At 30.2% G+C, this 23,615-nt stretch overlaps 2 protein-coding genes across 2 annotated transcripts; both read left to right on the top strand.

Moving 5' to 3' along the window:
• Positions 1–3,762: 3,762 nt before the first annotated feature.
• Positions 3,763–21,111, top strand: LOC132940028 (uncharacterized). Its single transcript, XM_061007444.1, has 3 exons — positions 3,763–3,894; positions 5,667–5,792; positions 20,905–21,111. The coding sequence occupies exons 1-3, from the start codon at positions 3,763–3,765 to the stop codon at positions 21,109–21,111; spliced, it is 465 nt and encodes a 154-aa protein (XP_060863427.1).
• Positions 21,112–22,577: 1,466 nt separating this feature from the next.
• On the top strand, positions 22,578–23,333 carry LOC132940012 (zinc finger protein 239-like). The gene has a single exon (XM_061007443.1). The coding sequence runs from the start codon at positions 22,578–22,580 to the stop codon at positions 23,331–23,333; it is 756 nt and encodes a 251-aa protein (XP_060863426.1).
• Positions 23,334–23,615: the final 282 nt, after the last annotated feature.

The following is a 23,615-nucleotide window of genomic DNA, read 5'->3' as shown; positions in this document are numbered from 1 at the left end:
ACCAACTTAGTCGGTAGTACCATATGACTAATTTAGTTACTCGAACATTTTTATTATTCGACTAATTATTATTATTCGACTCATTTTTATTATTCGACTAATTATTATTATTCGATTTTTATTATTTAACTTATTATCGTTATTCAATTCGACTTTTTTTTATTATTCAACTGATTTTTATTGGACTGATTGCAAACTAGCATGAATTACTTTAATTCAACAATATAACAAAATTAATAATAATATAACAAGAAACATAAACATTACTAGGAAAAATAAATACAAATTTACAACTGTTTTAAATTTTTGTTTAAAAATTAACATATCTAAATTTTTTGGATGTGTTCTATTTCTTTTTGCTGACATGATTTCACCTGCTTTTGAAAAAATTCTCTCTGAAGATACTGAGGTAGCAGGGATGTAACCTAACCTAACCTATGTAAACCTTTGTAGTGTGTGCGTCGTGCGACGTGCGTCGTGCGTGTCATTATCGGTATTTTTGTTTTGACTAGTTTTAAATAGAATTACGAGTACAATTTAAATTTCTTAGAATTTATTATCGATTTATCAGTTATTTTAGTCGAATAATTAGTTGACTAATTTCATTTATTCATATTAGTTGGTTGAAAAAAGTAGTCGAATAATTAGTCGACTAATTTCATTTATTCATATTAGTTGGTTGGAAAAAAATAGTCGACTAATTATTCGACTAATTTCTATGATTTGTATATAGCTGGTCGTGAAAATTATTAGTCGAATAATAGTCGGTAGTACGTGATGAAAACCGACTAATAGTCGGTAGTATCAAATAGTCGTTTCTGCCCATCACTACCTGTAATGTATAATTGTTATATTTGAGTTGTGTCGTTCTTCTTCTTCATGTCCTACGTGAGCGCGGTGACTCATATTCTTATGCTGTTCCTAGTGACGCGATATACAAGCTGTTCTTCAAATAGGACACGGTAGAGGACACTTTTAATTTGCGCCACTTACATTTCGTCTAATTCTGGTGGAAATATTTATAACGATCGTTTAATATTGATACGGTTCATAGTTTGTTGTGTACCTACTTACAGTAATGATAACATTATTATATTGGGTGATTATAATTTACCAGCTATTAAAAGGACATTAACAAATGATATAAATTCAAGGTTTTGAATGTTCAACATTTCATCGTTAAATATATTCACGTTCAAGATTTTGACGTTCTACTATTTGACATTCAACCGTTTGAATGGCGTCCGCTGTTTCTCATTAATATTGTACAGTAAAATCTGACACATTAGCTAATTTTCATATTATCTTAATCTAAATCAATTAATTATAATAAAAATCATTATAATGCTATTTTAGAATTAATTTTATCAAATGCGTCAATTGCTGATGTGGCATGTACCTAATTGTAGACATTGACAACAGATTATTGATATAATTCTGCTTGACTAATGTCAAAACAAATTAAATATTAAGCCTTTGTATTTTAATGAAACTTTATATGATTATTTAAAAAGTGATTATAATATTATTAGATTATCATTCGTATACTATTAATTGGGATCACGGGTTTCATAAAAAAAAAAAACAACGGGGTTAATGAGTTTTATGATGTATGAGTTTTAAAATTCTTAATAGTCATCGTAGTAAAAATACATTTTTTTATAATAAATAAACTATATAGTTTAGTTCTACGTTAAAAAGATTTAATTTATATGAAAAAAATTGGTCACATATTCTACAAACAAACTACTTCCCAAATTAACAACAATAGATTTTTAGAAATATGTAAACCTCAATCCAAAGTCCATTATAAGAATGACATATTTTTAATATTCAAAATTCTATTAAAACTAATCCTAATTTTTTGGAAATTCTTTAACAATAAAAAAAAAACTTGTTCATTCCTTACAAATATTATGATTTACGATAATAATCTATTTGTTGGTGGTAAGAAATAAGGATATTATTTATAGTTTCGCTCATTATTTTTCCAGCGTCTACGAAAATCAGCTTTAACCATAAACACCTATTAGTCATCCACTGATAATAATTTATCAATTAAATCTTAAAACGTGTGTTTTAAGTTTCACAGACGTTCTAAATGAATTAAAAAATATCTCTAAGAAAACGAGTTATATTGCCCTAACATGATTTCAAGATGTTTCTTTATTAACTGTAAATACGTGCTAGCGGCTCCTTTATTATATTTAAATTATTTATATCTTTCTAGGTTCTAGTGGTTGTTTTTAATCAACTTGGAAAATTAGTTTTGTAAAGCCTTTTAATACAGGAAAAGATTTAACTTAATATAATCAACTATCATTCTATTAAATCAATTATTCCTCAATTTTTTGAATCTATTGTACCTAAAACTATATATCTAAATGATGATCAACAACGACCAATCAGAATTTTTCAAAAATATGTACTAGATGTTTTTGAATCCGGATATCATGTAGATATGATCGTATCCTAATATTCCTTTCTAGATATTAAAGGCCAATAGTCTAAAGATTATTACATTAGATGTAGCTCCTTTTACGGACATTGATTACTACTCGAACATAATCTAACCAGTGAACTACTCATATACAATGATTCTACCTGTATATTGTTGGACTTTAGAGATTATTACGTTTGACGTCACCATATAGCTCCTTCAACGGATATAGATAGCTATTCAAACGTTATCTAACCTGCGTACTACTTATACCTAACTCTTATACCTATGATGCTACGATTAATATGTATTATACATGGTGGACAGTGTTATGTTTGATGGAAAGAAATAATTAACAAGTTGATTTGAGAGTAGTATACAATAGATAGAAGTAAGAAAAATATCGTACCGGATGTTAGAACGACTCAATATACATACAAGTACATTCAATTCCAAAAATATATCATAGTGCATACTGGTGTGGACATTGGACATATTGTGTCTTGAGGATTCTAACTAAGAGACTGGTTACTGCACTCTGTAAATTTGCCTTGAAATTGTCCAAATCGGGTAACTCATTGAACATGGTGGCAGTAACTAAACGTTTTCGTGACTCTGGTGAACAAACGTATACCCCAGATTGGTGTAGATTATTACAGGTAGTTTCGATGCGTTTTTCGGTGGGTTAAACTTCCAATCATAATCTACAGGACGTAAACAAGTACCAACAGACTAAGTGCAGGAATTCGATCGGCAGTGTCTCCCAAGCACGCCCACAATTTCTGTGTTATTATTAATGGTTGTATTTTAAAAAGTATTTAAATACATATTTCTTTGTATTATCTTTGTTATTTATCCCTTGCAATTCTTATCGCGTCCATATTCTTTATCAGCCTTCGTAGAGCGTACAGTAGTGATGGTTATCAGCTGTAGTTCATTTTAAAACAATTAGAGACCCCACTTTATTAATTGAGCGCGGTTTCAGCCGGTACGATATCATACCGTATGAGTCAGAATCTCTCCCTCCTACCGCTATAGGATAACCAAAATTACTAATTCTCATTTGCCGTTCATAAGACAGTTAAATCATGGTTCATAATATTTAATATTATCATCACAATCGAACTTCGCTGTTCAGTTTGGTAGTTCACTCGCGATTCGTCTGCGTACTAGTATTTTACCATACCCTGAACTCTTTTTGGTGGGTAATTTCCTCGAGAATACATAAGTTGTTTCAGTATACTATTATTGATATTTTGTTTAAGCTATTGATTCATTGGTTTTGTTTCTAATAGGTACTGATTTCAATCTCAACAAAGATCATGTCGGTTTCTTTAAATGTCAGGGAAATGTGCCGCATCTGTCTTTGTGAAGAAGAAATAGTTGATATTCTAATGCTTGGAGAGCCAACTGCTAAATGGATGAGTGATATCAATAAATATTTCAACGTCCAAGTAAGTACATTTAATATTCAATTGTTGAATCATAGGTATGTTTTGTTTATATCTTCCATGGTATATACACCATGATCCCTTCACATACTTTTATTATAAGAAAAATAGGTTCCTTTGTATTTTTGGTTATCTCAACAATTTATACGATACATGGTAAAACTCAATTGCTTCATTGTGACTATCACAGGTTAACACTGCGTTATATTATTTTAAGATGGTTTTGTAATGTTCAAGACAAAACAATATACAATAAAACTTCGGTAAGAAGGTAATCCTAGTAACACAGACAATTTATTTAGTCCCTAGGGAGGCGTGAAAATGTTGAAAAAAAACACGAAAAATGAAAACGTTGCCGTTTTTTACGCCGTGCATTGCCGGTGTGTTGATCGCCGCCGGGGTCGATCAATAGATATACACCGAGCGATTATTACGATTTTGTATTTTTGTTATCTCTCTATATATCCGGAAGTTGCCAATGAAGCTGCAAATCAATTGGTTCAGTTTTCTTCCACCTACCTCTGCGAGTTTGGCTTTTCGGCGCTTGCATGTATAAAATCGAAATATCGAGCACGATTGGACGTGGAGAGTGATCTGAGATGCGCATTATCACAGATGTCGCCAAACATAAAAAAATTGATTAAAAATAAACAGGGCCAACCATCTCATTAATTGTATATTTAATAATAGTTAATATCAATTTTAAATTATAATAATATTTTTTTTTTGTGCAAATAAATTCATTTAATATTAAAAAAAACGTTATTGAAGTTGTATTCATATTAATCCAATAACCAACATTAAAGTATAGTTTACATATGAATATTATGCATACATCAATCTTATAGTAGTGAGGGGGGATGCATGAACTCATAAAATAGTTTAAAAGGGGGCGTGGACATCAAAAGGTTGAGAACCCATGTTCTAGATAACAAATAAGTACTGAAAAATATATATCGTTTTCGTAATCCAGCTTAGATGACTTAAGATCTATATTGAATTACATATAATTTAATTTAAGACAATCATAATGAATATAACAGTATTCATATTAAATTTAAATTTGAAAAATTGTAAAGTAAGTATTAAACTTACTTATATTGAGTTAAATAATATCAATATTTTCAACAAAAAAATTAAGCTTAATAATAAATAAAAATCATAGGCGTGCGCAGACTTTTGGTTCCGGGGGTGCACACTAAAAATTAGGGCCCACAATAATTTTGAAAACAATTATAGATACAGACAAATGTCTTAAAAATATCAAATGCACTAAAGATATTTATTTTATTTTATTATTCATTCCGATAAATATTACACCCGCCTGTGCTTACGCCTATAATAATAATACATTATTTATAGTAATATTTATAATGCATGGTATCGCATTATCGTATCAAAAAATCAAAAATGACAAGGCACGAGCCTGATTGTAGGTCACTGATTGTAGGCATTATTTATAATTTTAAACCACATTATAATCGTTACAGTTTTTGAATTGACTCTGATCTGAAACCTATTAATTCATGGTTACTTAGCCTAAAATGTTATTTTCACACAATCGGCTCTCTATTTATGTCAACTCTAAATTACAATCAATAATCAGATTATTTATGATATTTTCATTTAAAAAAAGGTGTTAGTAATACGACAAATATCATCGTGTATTACTTTGGCTTTTAAGTTTTAGAATGTGTTTAATTGAAGACGGTTTAATTACTAATTTGTTAAATAATATTATGTATTATTTTATAATATTAATTTTATATTTTTAGTTGACATTTCACGATGACAAGTCTACAAATTTATGTAGAAGTTGCATGCACAAAATTGAGAACTGGCGTAAAGATCTGCATCGTGCCGCAAGTTGCCAAACTATTATAGATTATCTAGATAGAATGGTATGTAGACCAATTTTTATTAGTCTGTTTATATTAATGTTAACCCTTTCACTACTCCAGACGTACCATTATATTCTTGTATTTTTTAATGTTGCCATTTTCCAGTAACCATACAATTTTAAGAAACTCTTTCTCACATTATTTTAAACTTAAATAATTAGATCATATCCCTAGATCTCAAAATTTAAATTAAAAAATTAAAAAGATTAATTATAATAATATGGTATTTATTACATATTTGGTTAAAACATTGATATATTTTGGATAAGGCAATTAGTGACTGTTCTTTGACACAAAAATATAAAATACCATACTAACTTACCGATATTATTGAGTATAATAATTAATAAATAAATAAAATTAACAGTTTGTTATATTATGTCACAACATCCTTACGCCTATTCACCCATTGGTGCAAACACTGATGACTTATCTGAAATATAAACACTAAATCTAATATACAGGGAAATTCATTTATCATTCAACGATCATTATTTCAAGAAGTGTAAATGTTTTTGAAAATATTATTTAACATAGTTTCAAGTCGTTTAAAAAACAACGTTTTTAATAAAAAATTATATTTTCAAATATTTTTTATCCTTATAATTTTTTAAGTTTTTTAATTTTTTGAACGATAACAAGAGTTTTAATTTCATATTCTAAAGCAGAATATTGGTCCATATATTTCTAAACATAAAAATCGAATTTAGGGTGAGTAGCGTATGAGTTATAAATATTTAAAATTTTGATGAGCTGAGTAGTGGACAAACATTTCGTGGGGTAACCCCGTATCACACCACTCCGCTCATCAAAACTGTAAATACTTATAACTCATAGACTATTCGCCCTAAATTTGATTTTTATGTTTTGAAATACTAAGACAAATATTCTGCTTCGTAACATGAAATTAAAACTATATGTTATCATTCAAAATAGTATAAGGATAAAAAAAATATTTTAAAATATAATTTTTTAATTAAAACGCTATTTTGTTACCAAATTGAAACTATGCAAAATAATATTTACAAAAACATTTACACTTTTGGAAATAAATAATAATGAGTGTTAAATGATAAAAGAGTCAATCCTGTATATAATTTCTATAAATCTAAATTAATGTAACTTATAAGTTTATAGTAATGTGTTTTTTTTAGCTATTTTACTAATTATTCATTATTATATTATGTATTGTTTATTTTTTCATTTAGATAAATAAACGGATGAGGGAAGAAAGGGAAAGAACAACAATTTGATTCACAAAAAAATTGAGGATAATGAAAATATTGTTATAAAATTCTCTCTTCAATAAAATATATTTTACATTATAGAAAACTGCTGTTTAATTAGTTAGGCCCCCTTATTTACATCAAAAACTAATTTGTCTTCATTCCAAAAAATATTACTGAAACCCACAGGTAATAGTGGTTTCTTCTAGAAATGTTCTGAGTAGAAAATCTGTTACTAAGCCGGGTACCGAGTACTGACCGAGTAAAATTGTTTGTACTAACCAGGTATCCGAGTATTGGCCGAGTAAAAATTTAAAAATCCGAAAAATACAGATTACAGATCAAACGCGTCGCTGTGCAGAGCTCTAGAGTGTAGATTGTTAAGTGATTACTGATAACTTATAACTGAGAATATTAATTGTATAGTAATAATTTATATTTTATTACGGATTTTGATTGCAAATTGTTATCATATAATTTATATATAAACATTAGACGGTAAATACGAACATTTATTTTTGTAATTCATAGCAGAAAAACATGATTTATTTATAATCAACTGGCTATTGTCAATCGGTTCAGTTATTCCAATATGTACCAAAATAAATTATAATTCATTACCCTAGAATTTTAGACTTTTCCCGTTATATTAATATTATAGGTATGCATATATGTATACATAGATTATCAGCGTTTGCCATTGGATATGAGTCGAGTAAAAATGTAGTATTTCGCCGGGTACCGAGTAAGGGCCGGGTAAAAATATAGGTATAACGTCGGGTACCGAGTAAGAGCCGAGTCTTAAATATGATATCGAGTACCTGTCCATTGAGTAATTGCCGGGTACTCGGGGCATCTCTAGTTTCTCCTTTGAAGCCACGCCATCGTTCCGAATTATATACCCTAATGGTAAACACAATTCTAATTTAATTATGGAACATTCAACTAACACAGACTCGGAGTTTGTCAAATATAATTTTGACCAAATAATTAAAATCGTTATTCTTCGTTTAAATATCTAATTTCGTCCAACTTCAGTTTTAAATTTTTGGTAAACCTTGATTAGTATTTTAGATTCTTAGCTATAAAAATTGAAGATTTTCTATATCTTAAACTATAAAATAATTTTGAAATTTTTCAAATATTGATGAATTTCTTTAAATTGTGAACTTTAAATTTTTATAAAAAAAAAACGTGCATTTGTATCTTTAATATTTTCTAATTACTATATCTGAAATTTTAGACTCTGAGCGGAGGGATGAATCCTTATTAATAAATTTTACAATGATGTGTATTTTGTTTTTTTTTTCATGTCTGTCATCATCTTTTGGGATAGTAAAATGCTTCGATTTTCTTCAATAGCATATTTTCTGGTAGGCAAGTGAATCTAGTTGGTACTTTGTTACTTATTAAATATGATTTTTTTGGGAAAAATGAATTTAACATACTGTTGTACTACCTAATATTGAAATAAATTATTATAATAACAATAATATCATGACATAGGTATACTTTGTAATATTATAGAATGAGAACCAGTTTTCGCTCAGTAATCGTTTTTTGCATGTATTGGTTTTATTATATTTAATACCACTTCCCACTTTTTTAATTTAAATATTTCAATGAAATAATATTTATTAATTTTTTATTATATTAATAATTAGGGTTCGGATTTGAAGGCAATATAATCAATAAAAAAAGCATTTAAAATGTAAAAAAAGGCATTTAATTTATATAAATAAGCAATTCAAAAATATAATAACTAGTTGGTATTAAAAAAAAAATTCACTACCATGGTTAGGTTAGTAAAACGTTGATGGTTTGGGCTCAAAATATTTTTATACATCGAAAAGGATCTTTCTACGTCCACCGAAGTTAAAAGTCACTAAACGACAGTGGCAGTCGACGAATGCGGACTGACAACAATTTTGAATCTACACATTATGAACATATTTTAATCTTTAAATAGGTAGTATGGGTACTTTTATGGCCATACCAAATACTCCATAAGATGGTAATGGATAGAGTATTCAGCGATATCCATAATTATCAAGCTCTTATCTATTTGTTCTGATAATATGTAAGCTGTGTATAAAATTATTTAAATCAACAGAAAATTAAATACAAATAAGGCGTTTATAAGTAAAAAAGGCAACAAAAAAAATACATCCATCGTCTTAGAAATTAAATGAAACACATTTGTGTATACAAATTATTTTTCTATTATGACTATTAAAAGAAAAGCATTTGCCTTCAAATCCAAACCCTATTAATAACATTCACTGAAATATTTAAATCAATGATGACACACAGAAAATATCGATAATGAATGACTCATTAACCAAAGGTTGCAAATTACTGTGTCAGTGGTTATAAATTAGATAAATGTGGTTTTTACTATCGGTTAATTTATCATTTATCAATTCTCTATCGGCTATATTGTTTAATAGTATTAGATAAAAAAAAAATAACTTTTAAAAATGTTCTATTGCTGTTGGTATATCATATATTTATATGACAATAATCATTTAGACTTTAGATACCTACAATTCACATATTTTTTAAAATTATTCATATAAATGAAATATTTCATGAAAGTTTCATTTACTTTTAAAACTCTATAATCATAAGTATAGCCAGTTTTTCTCGACTCTGTTTTGATACCACATGAAAAAAGGTTCATCTGGTTTAATTTATATTCAATCACTACCTAATAGGTACTTCAGGTATATTTATAGATAGTATGTACTCAATATGATTGCTCAATATACAGACAAACATATATCGAATATATTATTAAGTATTACATTAAAATCAGATCAATATAATATGCTTGCAAAATGAGCAAGTTGCGAAAAAATTTCGAAATTAGTTAAAATATATGTTACTATTAATATTTCATACTAACATAAATATATTTTTGGGTTGATCCATATAATATATAAAATCCAAGTATCACTCACTCCTCACTCATTCATCGCTATATCTTAAAAAAAATTCGAAACTAAAATTTGGAAGGATTTTCCGATATATCCATTTTAAAGAGCTGGTCAAACAAAGATCTTGAGATTCACGGAGGAAATTTATTTTTTGTTTATAAATGGTTGCCATTGGTTGCACATTATAATAATAGTTTATAAGAGTAGAAATTATCGAAGTATTAGCATCTGTTCCCGTTTGTTAGCTTCAGCTACCTTCTTTCATTTTGAGGTGGCCGTATCGGCTCCAACCCGATGCCTACTTGAGATGGTGTTGCATAGAAACTAGAAAGTCGACGGATATATTTGCTTTATTTTTGTCAGATCACTGTTCCCAATTTATTGGACGCAATATGGCCACTTAATCGACGGCCTGGTCACACACCCGGACTAGATACGGACTCATTAACGTCTAGCCGCTAGATCATCCGAAATCAATATATATTTTTTTGTATGGTTGCCATTGTATACTCGGACAGATCAGGTACAAGTATGCGTCAGATTGTCATGCATGTGGCCTCAACTAAAGATATCTTAAAACCAAATGTGTATATTATGTGTAGCTTATATACTCAAAAACTACTCATATACTACGCTCATAATGTTTATAGTACATTTTTGATATTTTGTAATAATAATATTCCCTATATTACTATATTACTTGAATCGGTGATATTGCTTATAAAAATATTATTAGAATATATTTTATAATAATTTCTGAAGCACCCCTCGATAATGTCCAAGAACAATACTGACCCCTAACTTATTGCTACTAGGCAATCCTACGTACTGCGAGTTATATGAAGTGGACTAGGCAAATATCTTAATGTGCATGACAGCGTAAATAACGATAACGGGAGACAACAATATTTTAGTTCATAATGAAATTGGGTTAATGTTTAATTAAGGGGACATACCTGTGGACGGTTCGATTTGGTGTTATGATCTAACAAACATGGGGCCCTTAATAATTTAATGAACAACGAACAACGAAAAACGAAAAAAAGTCGGTTTCACTAGCGCGGGACGACGAGGAACAGACTTTAAACAATTTTTATGTAAAATATACGTTATGTAATAATGAGTATCATAATTTTAATCACACATAGAAAGGTAATAACCAATAATATACGTACGGACCAAATAGACAATACTATATAATAAGCAAAAATAAGGTTCATTTCCCTGGCACCCCCACTTTTGAATTTCGGAACTGAACCCAGGGCTTTCCATTGTTCTTCGTTTGTTCTTGTTTGTTCCGAAAATTTCGTCGTTTGTTCTATCATCGTTTCCGACTTATAGCCGATTTACGGTGGGGGTGCCAGGGAAATGCCTGCATCCCACTATTGAGTTTCGTAACCGGACCCGAGGCATTCGATTGTTCTTCGTTTGTTCTTGTTTGTTCCGAAAATGTCGTCGTTTGTTCCATCACCGTTCCCGACTTATAGCCGATTAACCGTGAGGGTTCCAGGGTAATACACCTTAGTTTAATTTAAGCCCCCTCATTTTTTAAATATATTCATTCTTAAATCCATAATCAGATATTGATTGTGTTCAATAATTATTTTCGTTAATTTATTTAACCTTACTAGTTTTTAAAACTGGGGAGGGGAGCCAAATTCACCCTTTTTCTCAAAAAAAAACTAATACAAATGATCAAAAAATATTTATAAAAATAATTAAATAAAATATCGTAAATTTAAATTTATAATAATGATTAAGGTATACAATTAATTCAAATTATATAAACAATTGTATGATGAATAACATAAATAAAAATAATTATTTCGGCTCTTAATACACCCCCCTCCCCCCTTAGAAAAATGTTGAAAATTTGCAACTGGTCGTCGTGCTGATTTGCATACTATAATAATAACAAAAAATAATAATAAACATAACTGTAAGCACAGATGGATTTTCAAAGCCAACAGATAAATAAGTTACGGTTTAAGTGTACCAATATTCAATGTTCACAGCTGGTTAATCTTCAGTAGGTTGATAAAATTTCCGTCTAAAACATTGCATTTAAAATATATGTCATTGTGTGTTTAAAATATAATAAATTAATAACATGCAATAAAAGTTTCAAGTCCACATAAGATTAAGAAAGTAATAACTAAATAAAAACATTTCTGAATTACAACAAGATACGAGTATCTAAAATTGTTATTCTTCATTCTAAAAATTTAGTCAAAATTTGAACTTAAATGTCTAAAAAAATAACAGTGTTAATACATTTTTTTAAATTTTTAGGGTACAGTATGAAATACTTACGAGAAACCTTGTTTTAAATTTACATTCCTTAGCTATAAAGGTAGAACATTTTATACATTGTTGACTACAAAATATTACTTAGTACCTACATTTTTGTTATTTTATTGCATTTCGTCAAAGTTTTAATTTCTTGTAAAAATAATTGTGCTTATGTATCTTAAATATTTTTTAAAATATATTTAGACATCTTATGAGAAACCTTGTACTTCATGTTCAAGCTTTTTAACTCAAAGAAAATGTTTTATTCACATATTTAGAAAAAAAATAAGTTAAATAAGAAACTATTCAAATGTCTATTAATAATTTAAAGTGTCAAAATATTTTGAAAATCATACCATGTAATCTAATATACCTAAAAATGTAGAGAACACATTTTCAAATATTTTTAGTTTTTGAGTTTCACCGAAAAAACAAAAGTACCAATTAAATCAGATTTCCTACCAGAAACCACTCTCAAAGTTTTAAATCAGGTTAACACAGGAATTATGTTAATAATCAGACCGTAATATTATGGACCGTAAAATATAACCAGAAAATAGAAATTTGCAAACTTTCAAGTTCTGGACCGTAAAAATCGGAATGTATAAATGCACTAAATGTAATGGCCCGGACCGTATGAATCCGAAAAATTAAAAAAATGATGCTTAGGACTCTACTGAAGTATTGAAGTAGGTATAATACGACGGTTGATACCTTTAAACGTATGTGGTCTATACTTTATACTATTGTTACATCGATACTGTTATCATAGACGGTTAAATTCTGTCAGCCTTTGATTTAAACACTTAATTAATATTAATATTTATAATGCATATTTAGTGAATAATTTTACAATTTATTATAAGCTTACACTTTATCATGTTATTTATTTATGTTCGTATTAATATATTCTTCGGAAAAATGAATTTTCCTCATAATAATATAGGTATAAATTGGTTTAAATTTTTTTAAGAATTTAACTCTTACTCGATTTTTATTCTCTATAGGTAACTTAATGAACATTTTTAAATATTTTGACTAAATTTAAGGTATTTAGTACCTAATTAAATATTTTTGAAAGCGGTGATTTTAAGGGCTTGAAAACGTTATAGTTAAATCCCACATAAGTATTGTTCTTAGGAATTTTTAAAGCAGGGCTTGCAAACGTTGTAATAACGTTAAGATTATAATGTAATATTTGACAAAAAAACGATTGAAATTTGTAAACGTAATTATAACGGAAAGTGATAATTAAAAATAATTAAATACCGCTAAACAAAACATAACGTTGAACAAAATATAATATATAATATATCATTAAACAAAACATAACGCAAAACGTAATTTATAGAATTTCATTGAATGAAAAATAACGCATAACGAAATAACTAAAAATCCATGTATTTAAAAGTTATATTGGTTTCGTAGAAATATTTATTCCATGCATACGGACATTAGAACTGATTATATTATTATAGGTATTCCGTATCCGGGCCGTTGCCTACCCGCATTAGTTATTATTAGAAAATGTAATGGGTATTAACACTGTTTTAAATAATAATAAACACAAAACTTGTATAACGTTTCAATTTTAAATAACGATAAACGCAAAAATTGTGTAACGTTTTAATATTGTAAATAACTTGAAACGGAATTTTTTTTCAAATGAATGCCCTGTTTTAAAGTAATTGTACTTTTCTAAATATCGAGAGAGTACATTCAATTAAATATCTCGAACTATTTATTGATTTCCAATTAAAATGGTTGACCCATATTGACTATATTGTGCCGTAAATTATTTTTCGTATTTATAAGTTTGCGATCCATATTTGATAAACACCAACTGAGATTAATCTATATAATATCATTTGTGCAATCAGTTATTTCATATCGAATAGTGGTATGGGATATTGGGATGGGGCTTACAATATCCATTTAAACAAAATTAGAATCATTATGAATAAGGTTATTAGGTTTATTTTAAGTTTACCTAGTATTACAATTACTAATTTTTTGTATCAGCAATTTTATGTACTTACTCAATTTTTATCAATTACTTAATAAATGTAGGTACCCTTCTATTAACTTATAAACATAAAAAATACTTTCCAATATGCTGTCATAATTATAAAACTCGACTAAAAAAAAAAATTAAATGTAACTGTTCCAACTTACAATAGGCACTTTGTTACTAAGAGTTGCCTGACTCATACAATAATGATTTGTAGAAATGTTCAAAAAAGAATAAATATTAATAATTTATTCAAACGTTTTATGTATAGGTATTAAGTATAATTTAATCATTACCTATCTGTTTAGTTTATCGATTTGACATTCACTATTGTTAGATGCCTTACTACTAGAATTAAACAATATTTATCACTGACCATTTTAATATTATTTTATATTATTATTATTTTTAATTATATAAAAGATTTATCACCTAGATTATTTTAATGTTAAAATTAATTTATATCTATAAATATATATAAATATTGTCTAATTTAAGAACCTCTCTCCTCAAACACAAGCTACTACTTAGGAGGTGATCAAACTTATTATGTTATATTTATGAAAATATATTGCTGTTTGTTTGCAAATATATTATTATTATTAAATTCAAAATACAGCACGATTTTCTTTGAAGTTCAAATTTTTACAAAATTTGTCAAAATCACTAACATATTCAAATTATTTTGTTGTTAAACATGAATTAATTATTCAACTTTTATAGCCTATAGTCAAGGCTTGAAATTTCAATTCAAGAATTCTCATTAGTACTTCCTACTGATACCCATAGACCTTAAAAATATATAAGCACACTTTTTTTATAGACGTTTGAAGTTCAAATTATGTTGGAATTTGATATATTTTGTTAATTAAAAAAATCCCAGTGGGTGCAATGGCACCTGGCTATTCCTATTTCCGATTTTCTTTCACTATACTGTTTATTATGTTATTTGTTGTGTGTAGATTGACATTGCAAAGTATTAATGTATATAGGTATGTATATTGTGTTTATAATCATCTATCATATTATTATAATAATATTTTAATATTATATTATTATTATTATAATACTATTATATTGGTTGAATATATTAATTATGAGGTATATACCTATTATTTATTATATATGGGATTTTAACTTTTAAGTATGATTAGGATTTATTCTGTTAATATTTATTCAATATATGTGAAGAACAATGTAATTATTAACACATAATATTATGAATCACTGATTAAAAGGGTGATAATTTATTAGTTATCTAGGTATTAAGGGGATTATTATAATATGTTTTACTTACAAATGTTCCGTGTGCTGATTGAATTATTCTATAAATTGTTATTAAAAGTTAAAACGTCTTGAGAGAAAGAATTGTCAACATTTAACATAAATAATGAAGATATGTAGAAATGTAATAAATGTGAAATTTGGTATGAAAAACTGACGTGGACATTCAATGGACGTGAAAGAGTTGACAGACGGACAAAACCAACACACGTTTAAGTTATAACCTCTATAGCCCTTTTTAAAGTGTGGTAAAGGTTGCTCTATTGACTCCTATTCTATTTTGACAATGTGGCAAAGAACTACTGCGACCTTTTTGCTTCCCAAATCCCAAAAGCTATTTGCTATATTTGCTATTTGCCTATGGATGTACCTACCTATCTATTTTGTACGATGATATCGTTAACCATATTATGGCATATGGACTGAGCGTTGCTATTTGTGGATAATTATTAATCACGGCTGTGCTTATTTATTTAGTGAATCGTATTAGTGATGATGTAAAACAACATAATCTGTTTCCATAATATAATATGTATTATTAAGTGTTACCAATTAATATATTACACTGTACACAAAATATTTGATCTTATCATAATCCCTTTATATAATAGGTAGGTTTAACCTATACAAGACACAAGTGTATAAAATATACGTTGTTTTTTTTTTGGTGATGATCAATTATTCCTTTGAATTGTAGTTTTAATATGATTATTGGCTGTGTGTATATTATCGGTCATAATAACATAATATTATTATATATTGTTTTTTTTTTTTTTACATGCGGGGCACAAAAGTATGATTCGTATTAATTTTGTGTCCGCCCTTAATAATTCAGGGGTTTCGGTGACTAGGTATTTACGATTGTAGGGAGATAAAAAAAAAAAAAAAAACAAAAAATAATCCACGGAAAAATAAATGTACAAACTTAGGGGGTGGCCTTATTTACAACGCCGCAGGACGGCAAGGTCTTTAATTTCATTATATTATTATTAAACCACCACAGTTCTGTATTTTTTCCCTCCTTCCCGCCATCGTCCACGGTAATGCACCTGTAATAAATGTGTTTGTGTACGAGTGTGTACAATAATAGCCGAGTCTACCCACTTGACCGTGATTTACGTAATTTTGGCTTTTTAGATCAAACGATAAAGTAAATAAAATATGAATTGCCCCCGAGCTGTGTGTTTTACCTTTTACTGGCAGTGAAACGTGCGGCGCGCGTGTATATATTTATCCGGGTACTTAACCGCCGATTACAATAATTACCATCGTATTGTTGTTAGCGAACGTGTAATTTTTGTCAGACATAAATTGAATACGAATACAGTGTAATTGAAATTAATCGAAATATGTTTATATAGCGTCTATTCCGAAATTGGGAAGAATATACGTTGCAGGACTGGTTATAAAACGATGTTGGATTATAATAATCCTTGTTACCTATGCATTTCAAGGAATAATAAACGTTGGAAAATATATTTTGAGTGGAGTCTATATTTATTGGGTTGCTATGATGTAAGGGTAGTATTTGAAATTTAAAATGTATGATAAAATGTAAGATCGATTCTCTGAAATTGGTTACTTCAAATTGTATTTTTATTAAATTGTTGCTTGGGTTTATAATTAAACTAAATTAAACTAAACAACCAAAATAGCATAAAATATGTACAAACAAAATAATATGTGTTTATTAATCATTACATTTAAATATGTACTAAAAAGTTTAAAATATGTAATTTAGTTTATTTTTTAAATATATATAAATTAAATAAGAATTATATTAAGAAGAAAGGATATAATATAATATGTAGAATATACAGGAACCAATTTAATTTAAATTTTTTATTTCATTTAATTTCAAATACATAATATGAGTACTAAAGCACCACTGAGAGTACTCGTGTGGGGGCTCAGCAGTTAAAAAATAATTACATAAAAATAACAGGTATACGATAAAAGTTGAAAATCTAAAAATAAACGCGTATAGTATGATGATCTAAATTGTTAAACAAAAATTAGCTTACAATGATTACATTACTAAATAAATACATTTGTAACATTATTATATTATAATTAATTTGTTAGGAGACTCCAATACAAAATTTATTGCAGATTGTTTTTTTTGAATAAATTAATTATACCTATGTCTTACCTATATGTTACGGTAAAAGTACGAATACCGATGAGACCTAGGATTTACTGGTAAATGCGAGTCTTAGACATAACAATTGATTTCGGTAAAATCTGAAATACACAAAATCATGTTGTAAAACCCCGACTAAACCGCGAGGTTAAAACAAATAGCACGTAATATTAAATAATAATAATAAAATGTGCATTTTGCAGGTTAGAGAAAGAAAATGTATCAATAATAAAGAATATAAATGTTGGAGCCTCCACAAGGGTATGAGAATACTAAGGCTCCATCTGAAAGTAAAAGTTATAATATCCAAAAACTAAAATGTTGGAAAAATTTGTTGTATGATAACTTCATTTTTCACCTTAAAATAATATTTCATCCATGGCATAGACTGCTGTATTATCTAAGATAATATTAATAAGTAACATATTGCATTTTTCCTAAATTTTAGACAATATTTTTATTATGATGTGCTATTGTCGTTCTCTTTCGGTGTGGAGACAGAATGTGTGAGGTGGGCTTTTCAGTTTTGGCCCATTTTGAATACTCCGTATTCCTCGGAGTCGAGCAAAATGAAAAACAACACGATCGAGCCATGAAGTCAAAAAAATAAAATAACGATGTCACTTTGGCGTTATAACTGACCCAGCCCGATCTTTTTTGCCTTGATTTACACCTAACTTAACCGAGGTGTCCAATGGGCTAAGTACCCAGGGCTCAAAGTGGGAAAAAATTCTAGGGGAGGACTAGTGTCTCCATATAGTTTTAAGCGTTCCATATATAATAATTTTATGTGTAATGTCTAATGTATAGTATGTAATGCATAAACAGTGATTATGTAAACATACTCATCTCACTTGTAACCCTGAATAATGTCAATACTAATTTGTTAAAGGGGACGTTTTTTAACCGCCGTCTACAGAGGTATTGGGGGCCCGAGTCCCCCTGCATCCTCCCCGCTTTCACCACTGTAAGTACCTACGCTCAAACAGAAATACACCGAGCGGACTTCCCTCCCAAGTAAAAGCTAACCGAAATCTAGTTAATTAATAAAATAATAACAATAATAATAATATTATAACATCGACGATCGAGAACGAATCTGCCCGCGGTCGAGGAAATATAATATAATATATTGTGTGGGTTGCACTAGGACAGTAAATTGGAGTCACCGATGGACATTAGACTAAGGTGGTGCCTATTATAAAATATACTATTAGAATATGGATACGTATTATTACTTATTAGTTATTACATAATAATATATACGAATACGATAGGTATACGTATACCGCCGACGACGAGGAATAGTACCTACAAACGAAAAACCGCATCGAACGATAACAAGAAAAAATAAATAAATTAAACAAACACGACAACTGTTGCGGCGGCGAGCCCGCGGACGCGTCTGAACGGAACCGTGAGATCTTTCTCTTAAACCTTAAACGGGAAAAAAAAAAACCCCGGTCGCTGAATTACTTACGACCGGGGTTAAACGGATCCCGCTCGTCTTACACAATGCAACAGCAACAACAGTAATAATAATAATTGTCAATTAGGAAAACCGAAAACAAACCCGAAACGTCGGGCACGTACCCGCCCGCGATGACTATCTCGGCGGTCGCGTTCTCATGGTGGCGGCGGCGGCGGCGATTCGTTTTTGGTCGGCCGCCGCCATCGCGACGACTTACAGCAACTATATTGTACAATAATAATAACACTATCGTATTATAACAATTATAATTGTTGATATTATTAGGTGCCAATAATACGCCCAAAAAAATGTATAAATCCACATTGGTATTATTAGGTATTATTATATTATAACGTATAATATTATGATGGTCGCAGTACCTTTTTACTCGCGAGGGACCGCCGATTAATCGCTAAACATTAACGATTGAAATTAATATACAGCTGATATATTACTATCATCATCACGACTACGAATCCACGTGTTTCTTTATTGTTATGCTGCGTAGAAGTAATTATGTTTAGGTCAAATTTGTTTTGCAAAGGTAATTATATACAATATGTTTACAACATCCCAAAGGCTATAACTCTTTGCAGTGAGTGTGAATACTGTGAATAAATAAATTCAGGTTTTTGAGGTAAGACTTAATAAAGTATAGGTGTGACAGGATGTTTTGAATAATGTAATATGGATGTTCTAGGTGTTATTAACTTAAACAGAGGGACGGAGTGCCGAGCGGATTAAGGCGTTGGTTGCGACGCATACCGGCGCCGGTTCGAATCCGGCTGCGGGTGGCATTTTACTTCGGGAAAGTCATGGTGTCCGGAGAGAAGTGCCGCCATCCCCCACCCTGGCATGGCAGATACCTATACGGGTGCCCACTAAAAATCTGCCAAACCAAAACACACGTGTTTACTAAACTACAATTCCTCCCCTACAAACAAAAACAAACAGTTAATGGCCATAGTTGCCGGGCTTCATGATCAAAAAAAAAAAAAATAAAAAAATAACTTTATCACATTCCTCTAAAGAAAAAAAATCTCTTTTGTAGTACGCGGTCTACCAGCGATGTTACGAGTATAGAGTGAGTTCAACCTTTAAAGTTTAAGCCGACGGTTAACTAAAATTACTAGAATCAAAAAGTGCCATACACAATAATAATAATTGAGAGTTGACATTTTTAAAAACTTACCATTTCCATTTTACACTTTTTCACGATTTTTGATCCTTAATTACCAAAGAAATAAAAAATCATGCTAAAATAATCAAAAACTTGATAAAAAATACACTGATTTAGTTTATCATGTAATTTATTGTTATTATTGAAATTTATTGAAATGTCGTAAATCGTAATTACTGAATTGCATATCAGAACGTCGTATTTCTATAACAAACAGTACGCATACATATGTGATTAATAGATATATAGTTCATTTTGTATTCTATAATTCTATATTTTATGAAAAAATATGTATAACAGTGTAACCTTATACATACCTACACTTACAAGTTACAAGTAATACAATGGTATCACATATTATGTAAATATATTTACAGTATATGCAGTGTATACACTTGAATCAAATATTAAAAACCACCTGCTCTTAAAGAAGTTTAAAATTGTTAGATGATGTATTAAGTAATAAATTGCTTTAGCGTGCGTGGGTTATTTTCCACGTTAGGTAATAATGAAAAAGAGCTGGATATTGTAAAATTTTAAATGTATAAAATAATAAAAGCACTAAGCATGTGGTTTGCACTAGTAAGGTAGAGGAAGGGGGAATTGAACGTTACGACGTGGAAGTTTATGTTGACAACCATTGTTGTGGTATACCACTCAAGCCCATCATGGTCGTAGTAGGTGACAGTCGTAACAATTATGAAATCGAAGACAGTCTATTGCCTCGTGGTGGCGGACGGCGGTGTGGTCGACCAAAAGAAAACGGACTTTAACGAGTAACTTGAACCTGGTCAGTAATGTAACTTTTCGTCTCCAGGCCGTTGGACTGTGGGTGACTGTGTCGCTATGTCAGCGTGTTGAGGTGAGTCCAGTGTCGGTCGTGCGGAGAATTTATATAGCAACGGCGTCGATGTGGTGTCCCGCAGCAGCTGACTTCTATAGTAAACGAATAATTGGATTATAGGGGAGGGGGGTAATAGAGGTATTACTGTTGTCTCTTATACCAAGTTATTGAGGGAAAGACAGAAGTATTAAATTTATAAAGGGGGGCTAAATTCCGTGACGTTATACCTTCAAAGTGATGGGAGTACAAAAGTTTAGAAATATACATTTCATTCAGTAAAATAAAACGAGATAATTTTGTCAAATAATAATAATATGTTATCTACATTCTACTTGTGTGGGGGGCAACCTTGTTTGAACAGCCGTGACGGGGCACTAACGCACTGATGAGCGGATGGGCGCGTAGCCCGTACAATAAGTGTCCACGGTTGTAAATCGTGTCTACTTTTGGAACGTGACTATGACGAACGTCTATGATGAACGTCGACTATGACTTTTATACTTATTTCAACCTAAGGTGGTTGGCCACAAGTACACGGTAATGTGGTAGAATACACAAAACGCACGATGGCGGTGAGACTCGATTAAAAAAATATTGTATCATCGTAAAAAATGATACGAATGGCTCGCAAAACTTGACCAGACTAAAATGCAGCAAGGTGACGTTACCAGGCCGTACGACTACGCTAACCAATGAACCGGACAAAGCGTGTGAGACAGCGACCTGCATCACGGTGAAAATAGGCAGCAATGTAGGTAACACTACTTGATAGGCAAACTTTTTTGGGAGGGTTTGTGATTTTGCTTTTTTTGCTGTTATGTTTTTGTTGAATATAATATCTTAGAAGCTTAACAAAGTAATAAACATTTTTTGGTAGTATACAATGCATTCTGTTATAGATTTTGAATTGTACTTTTAAATGATGATAGTTAATAATGAATAATGATGAACTACTTATTTAACTAATATAATATTATTTAACAAGTGGTGACAGTTACCCAGTCACAGCCATTGATGTCTTATTAACTCTTCCGCATTACAATAAATTCCATTTTTATTTTATAATTATAGCTTTAAATGGTACTTATAGTACAACAAATACTGGCTTATAAATCCAGAGATTACAACACATTATAATCGATCATAAACAGAATATTCTAGTAACCATGTAATCGTATGAATAACAAAATATATAATTTAGTTATATACGTGAATCAATAAATGGACGTCGTTAACTTTTAATCGGTGCAACTATTATTTAGCAGTACCAGACAAAAGTTATAACAGTTACGTTTCAAATTTGGAATTAAAATCAATGATCTCACTTTTACGACGTGTAAAACAAGTTGTCTAATTGAATCAGTGGTTTGCTGAAGCACTGGCGGATACATTGCAATGGAAAAACCGTTCCCGTGTGATGTACGTGTTCAGAGGTTCACTAACGGCAAACATCTAAAGGTACACCGGTGGACGTGCATAGCACAGAAACAGTACCTATGTGACATTTGCAACAAGAAGTTCACTAACAGCAACACACGGAATATTCACCGACGAACTCACACGGGAGAGAGACCGTATCCGTGTGACATTTGCAACAAGAAGTTCAATACCAAATGTAACCTAACGGTGCATCGGTGGATACATACAGGACAGAAACCGTATACGTGTGATATTTGCGCCAAATCGTTCAATCAAAGCAGCACCCTGACTATTCACAGGTGGACGCACACGAGTGATAAACCGTACCCTTGTGATGATTGCGACAAGAAGTTCAATACCAGAGGATCCCTAACGGTACATCGGCGGAAACACACAGGAGAGAAACCGTATACGTGTGATGTTTGCGACAAATCGTTCAATCAAAGCAGCACTCTGACGATCCACAGGTGGACGCATAAGAGTGATAAACCGTACCCATGTGATGATTGTGACAAGAAGTTCACTACCAGGGGCACCCTGACGATCCACCGGCGGACTCACACAGGAGAGAAACCATACCCTTGTGACATTTGCAACAAGATGTTCGCTAACAGAAGCAATCTGAATGCACACCGTCGAACGCATACAAGAAATAAACCTTATACCTGTGATGTTTACGACAAATCGTCCAGTCATAGATGCATGCAACCTGACGATACACCGGCGGACTAACACGGGCGAGAAACCGTAATCGTGTAATATAACTGACGGTACACCGGTTGTCGCATAAGGGCCCGATCTTATGGATATTAACTGATCTTAGGACTAAGTTCATAGATGTTAGGTATTTTCAGTTTATTTTTGTTTAGTAGTTTTTCCATAATAAATTGGCTTTTTAAAGTATCACTCGTAACTTTGTCGTTATTTTAATTTTCCATTACAATTATTAAATATTATACACGTTGTGTATTGTGCAGTTAAAGACCATCACACGAGTGGATATAGTTACTAGTT

The sequence above is a fragment of the Metopolophium dirhodum genome, chromosome 1 (assembly GCF_019925205.1).
Source record: "Metopolophium dirhodum isolate CAU chromosome 1, ASM1992520v1, whole genome shotgun sequence".
Lineage (NCBI taxonomy): Eukaryota > Metazoa > Arthropoda > Insecta > Hemiptera > Aphididae > Metopolophium > Metopolophium dirhodum.
This window is presented reverse-complemented; position numbering and strand designations above follow the sequence as displayed.

Coding starts and splice junctions, on each gene's coding strand:
- LOC132940028 (XM_061007444.1), top strand. CDS start 3,763: ATGTCGGTTTCTTTAAATGTCAGGGAAATGTGCCGCATCTGTCTTTGT. Junction 3,895..5,666: donor ATAAATATTTCAACGTCCAA/GTAAGTACATTT, acceptor TTATATTTTTAG/TTGACATTTCACGATGACAA. Junction 5,793..20,904: donor TAGATTATCTAGATAGAATG/GTATGTAGACCA, acceptor AAAAGCACTAAG/CATGTGGTTTGCACTAGTAA.
- LOC132940012 (XM_061007443.1), top strand. CDS start 22,578: ATGGAAAAACCGTTCCCGTGTGATGTACGTGTTCAGAGGTTCACTAAC.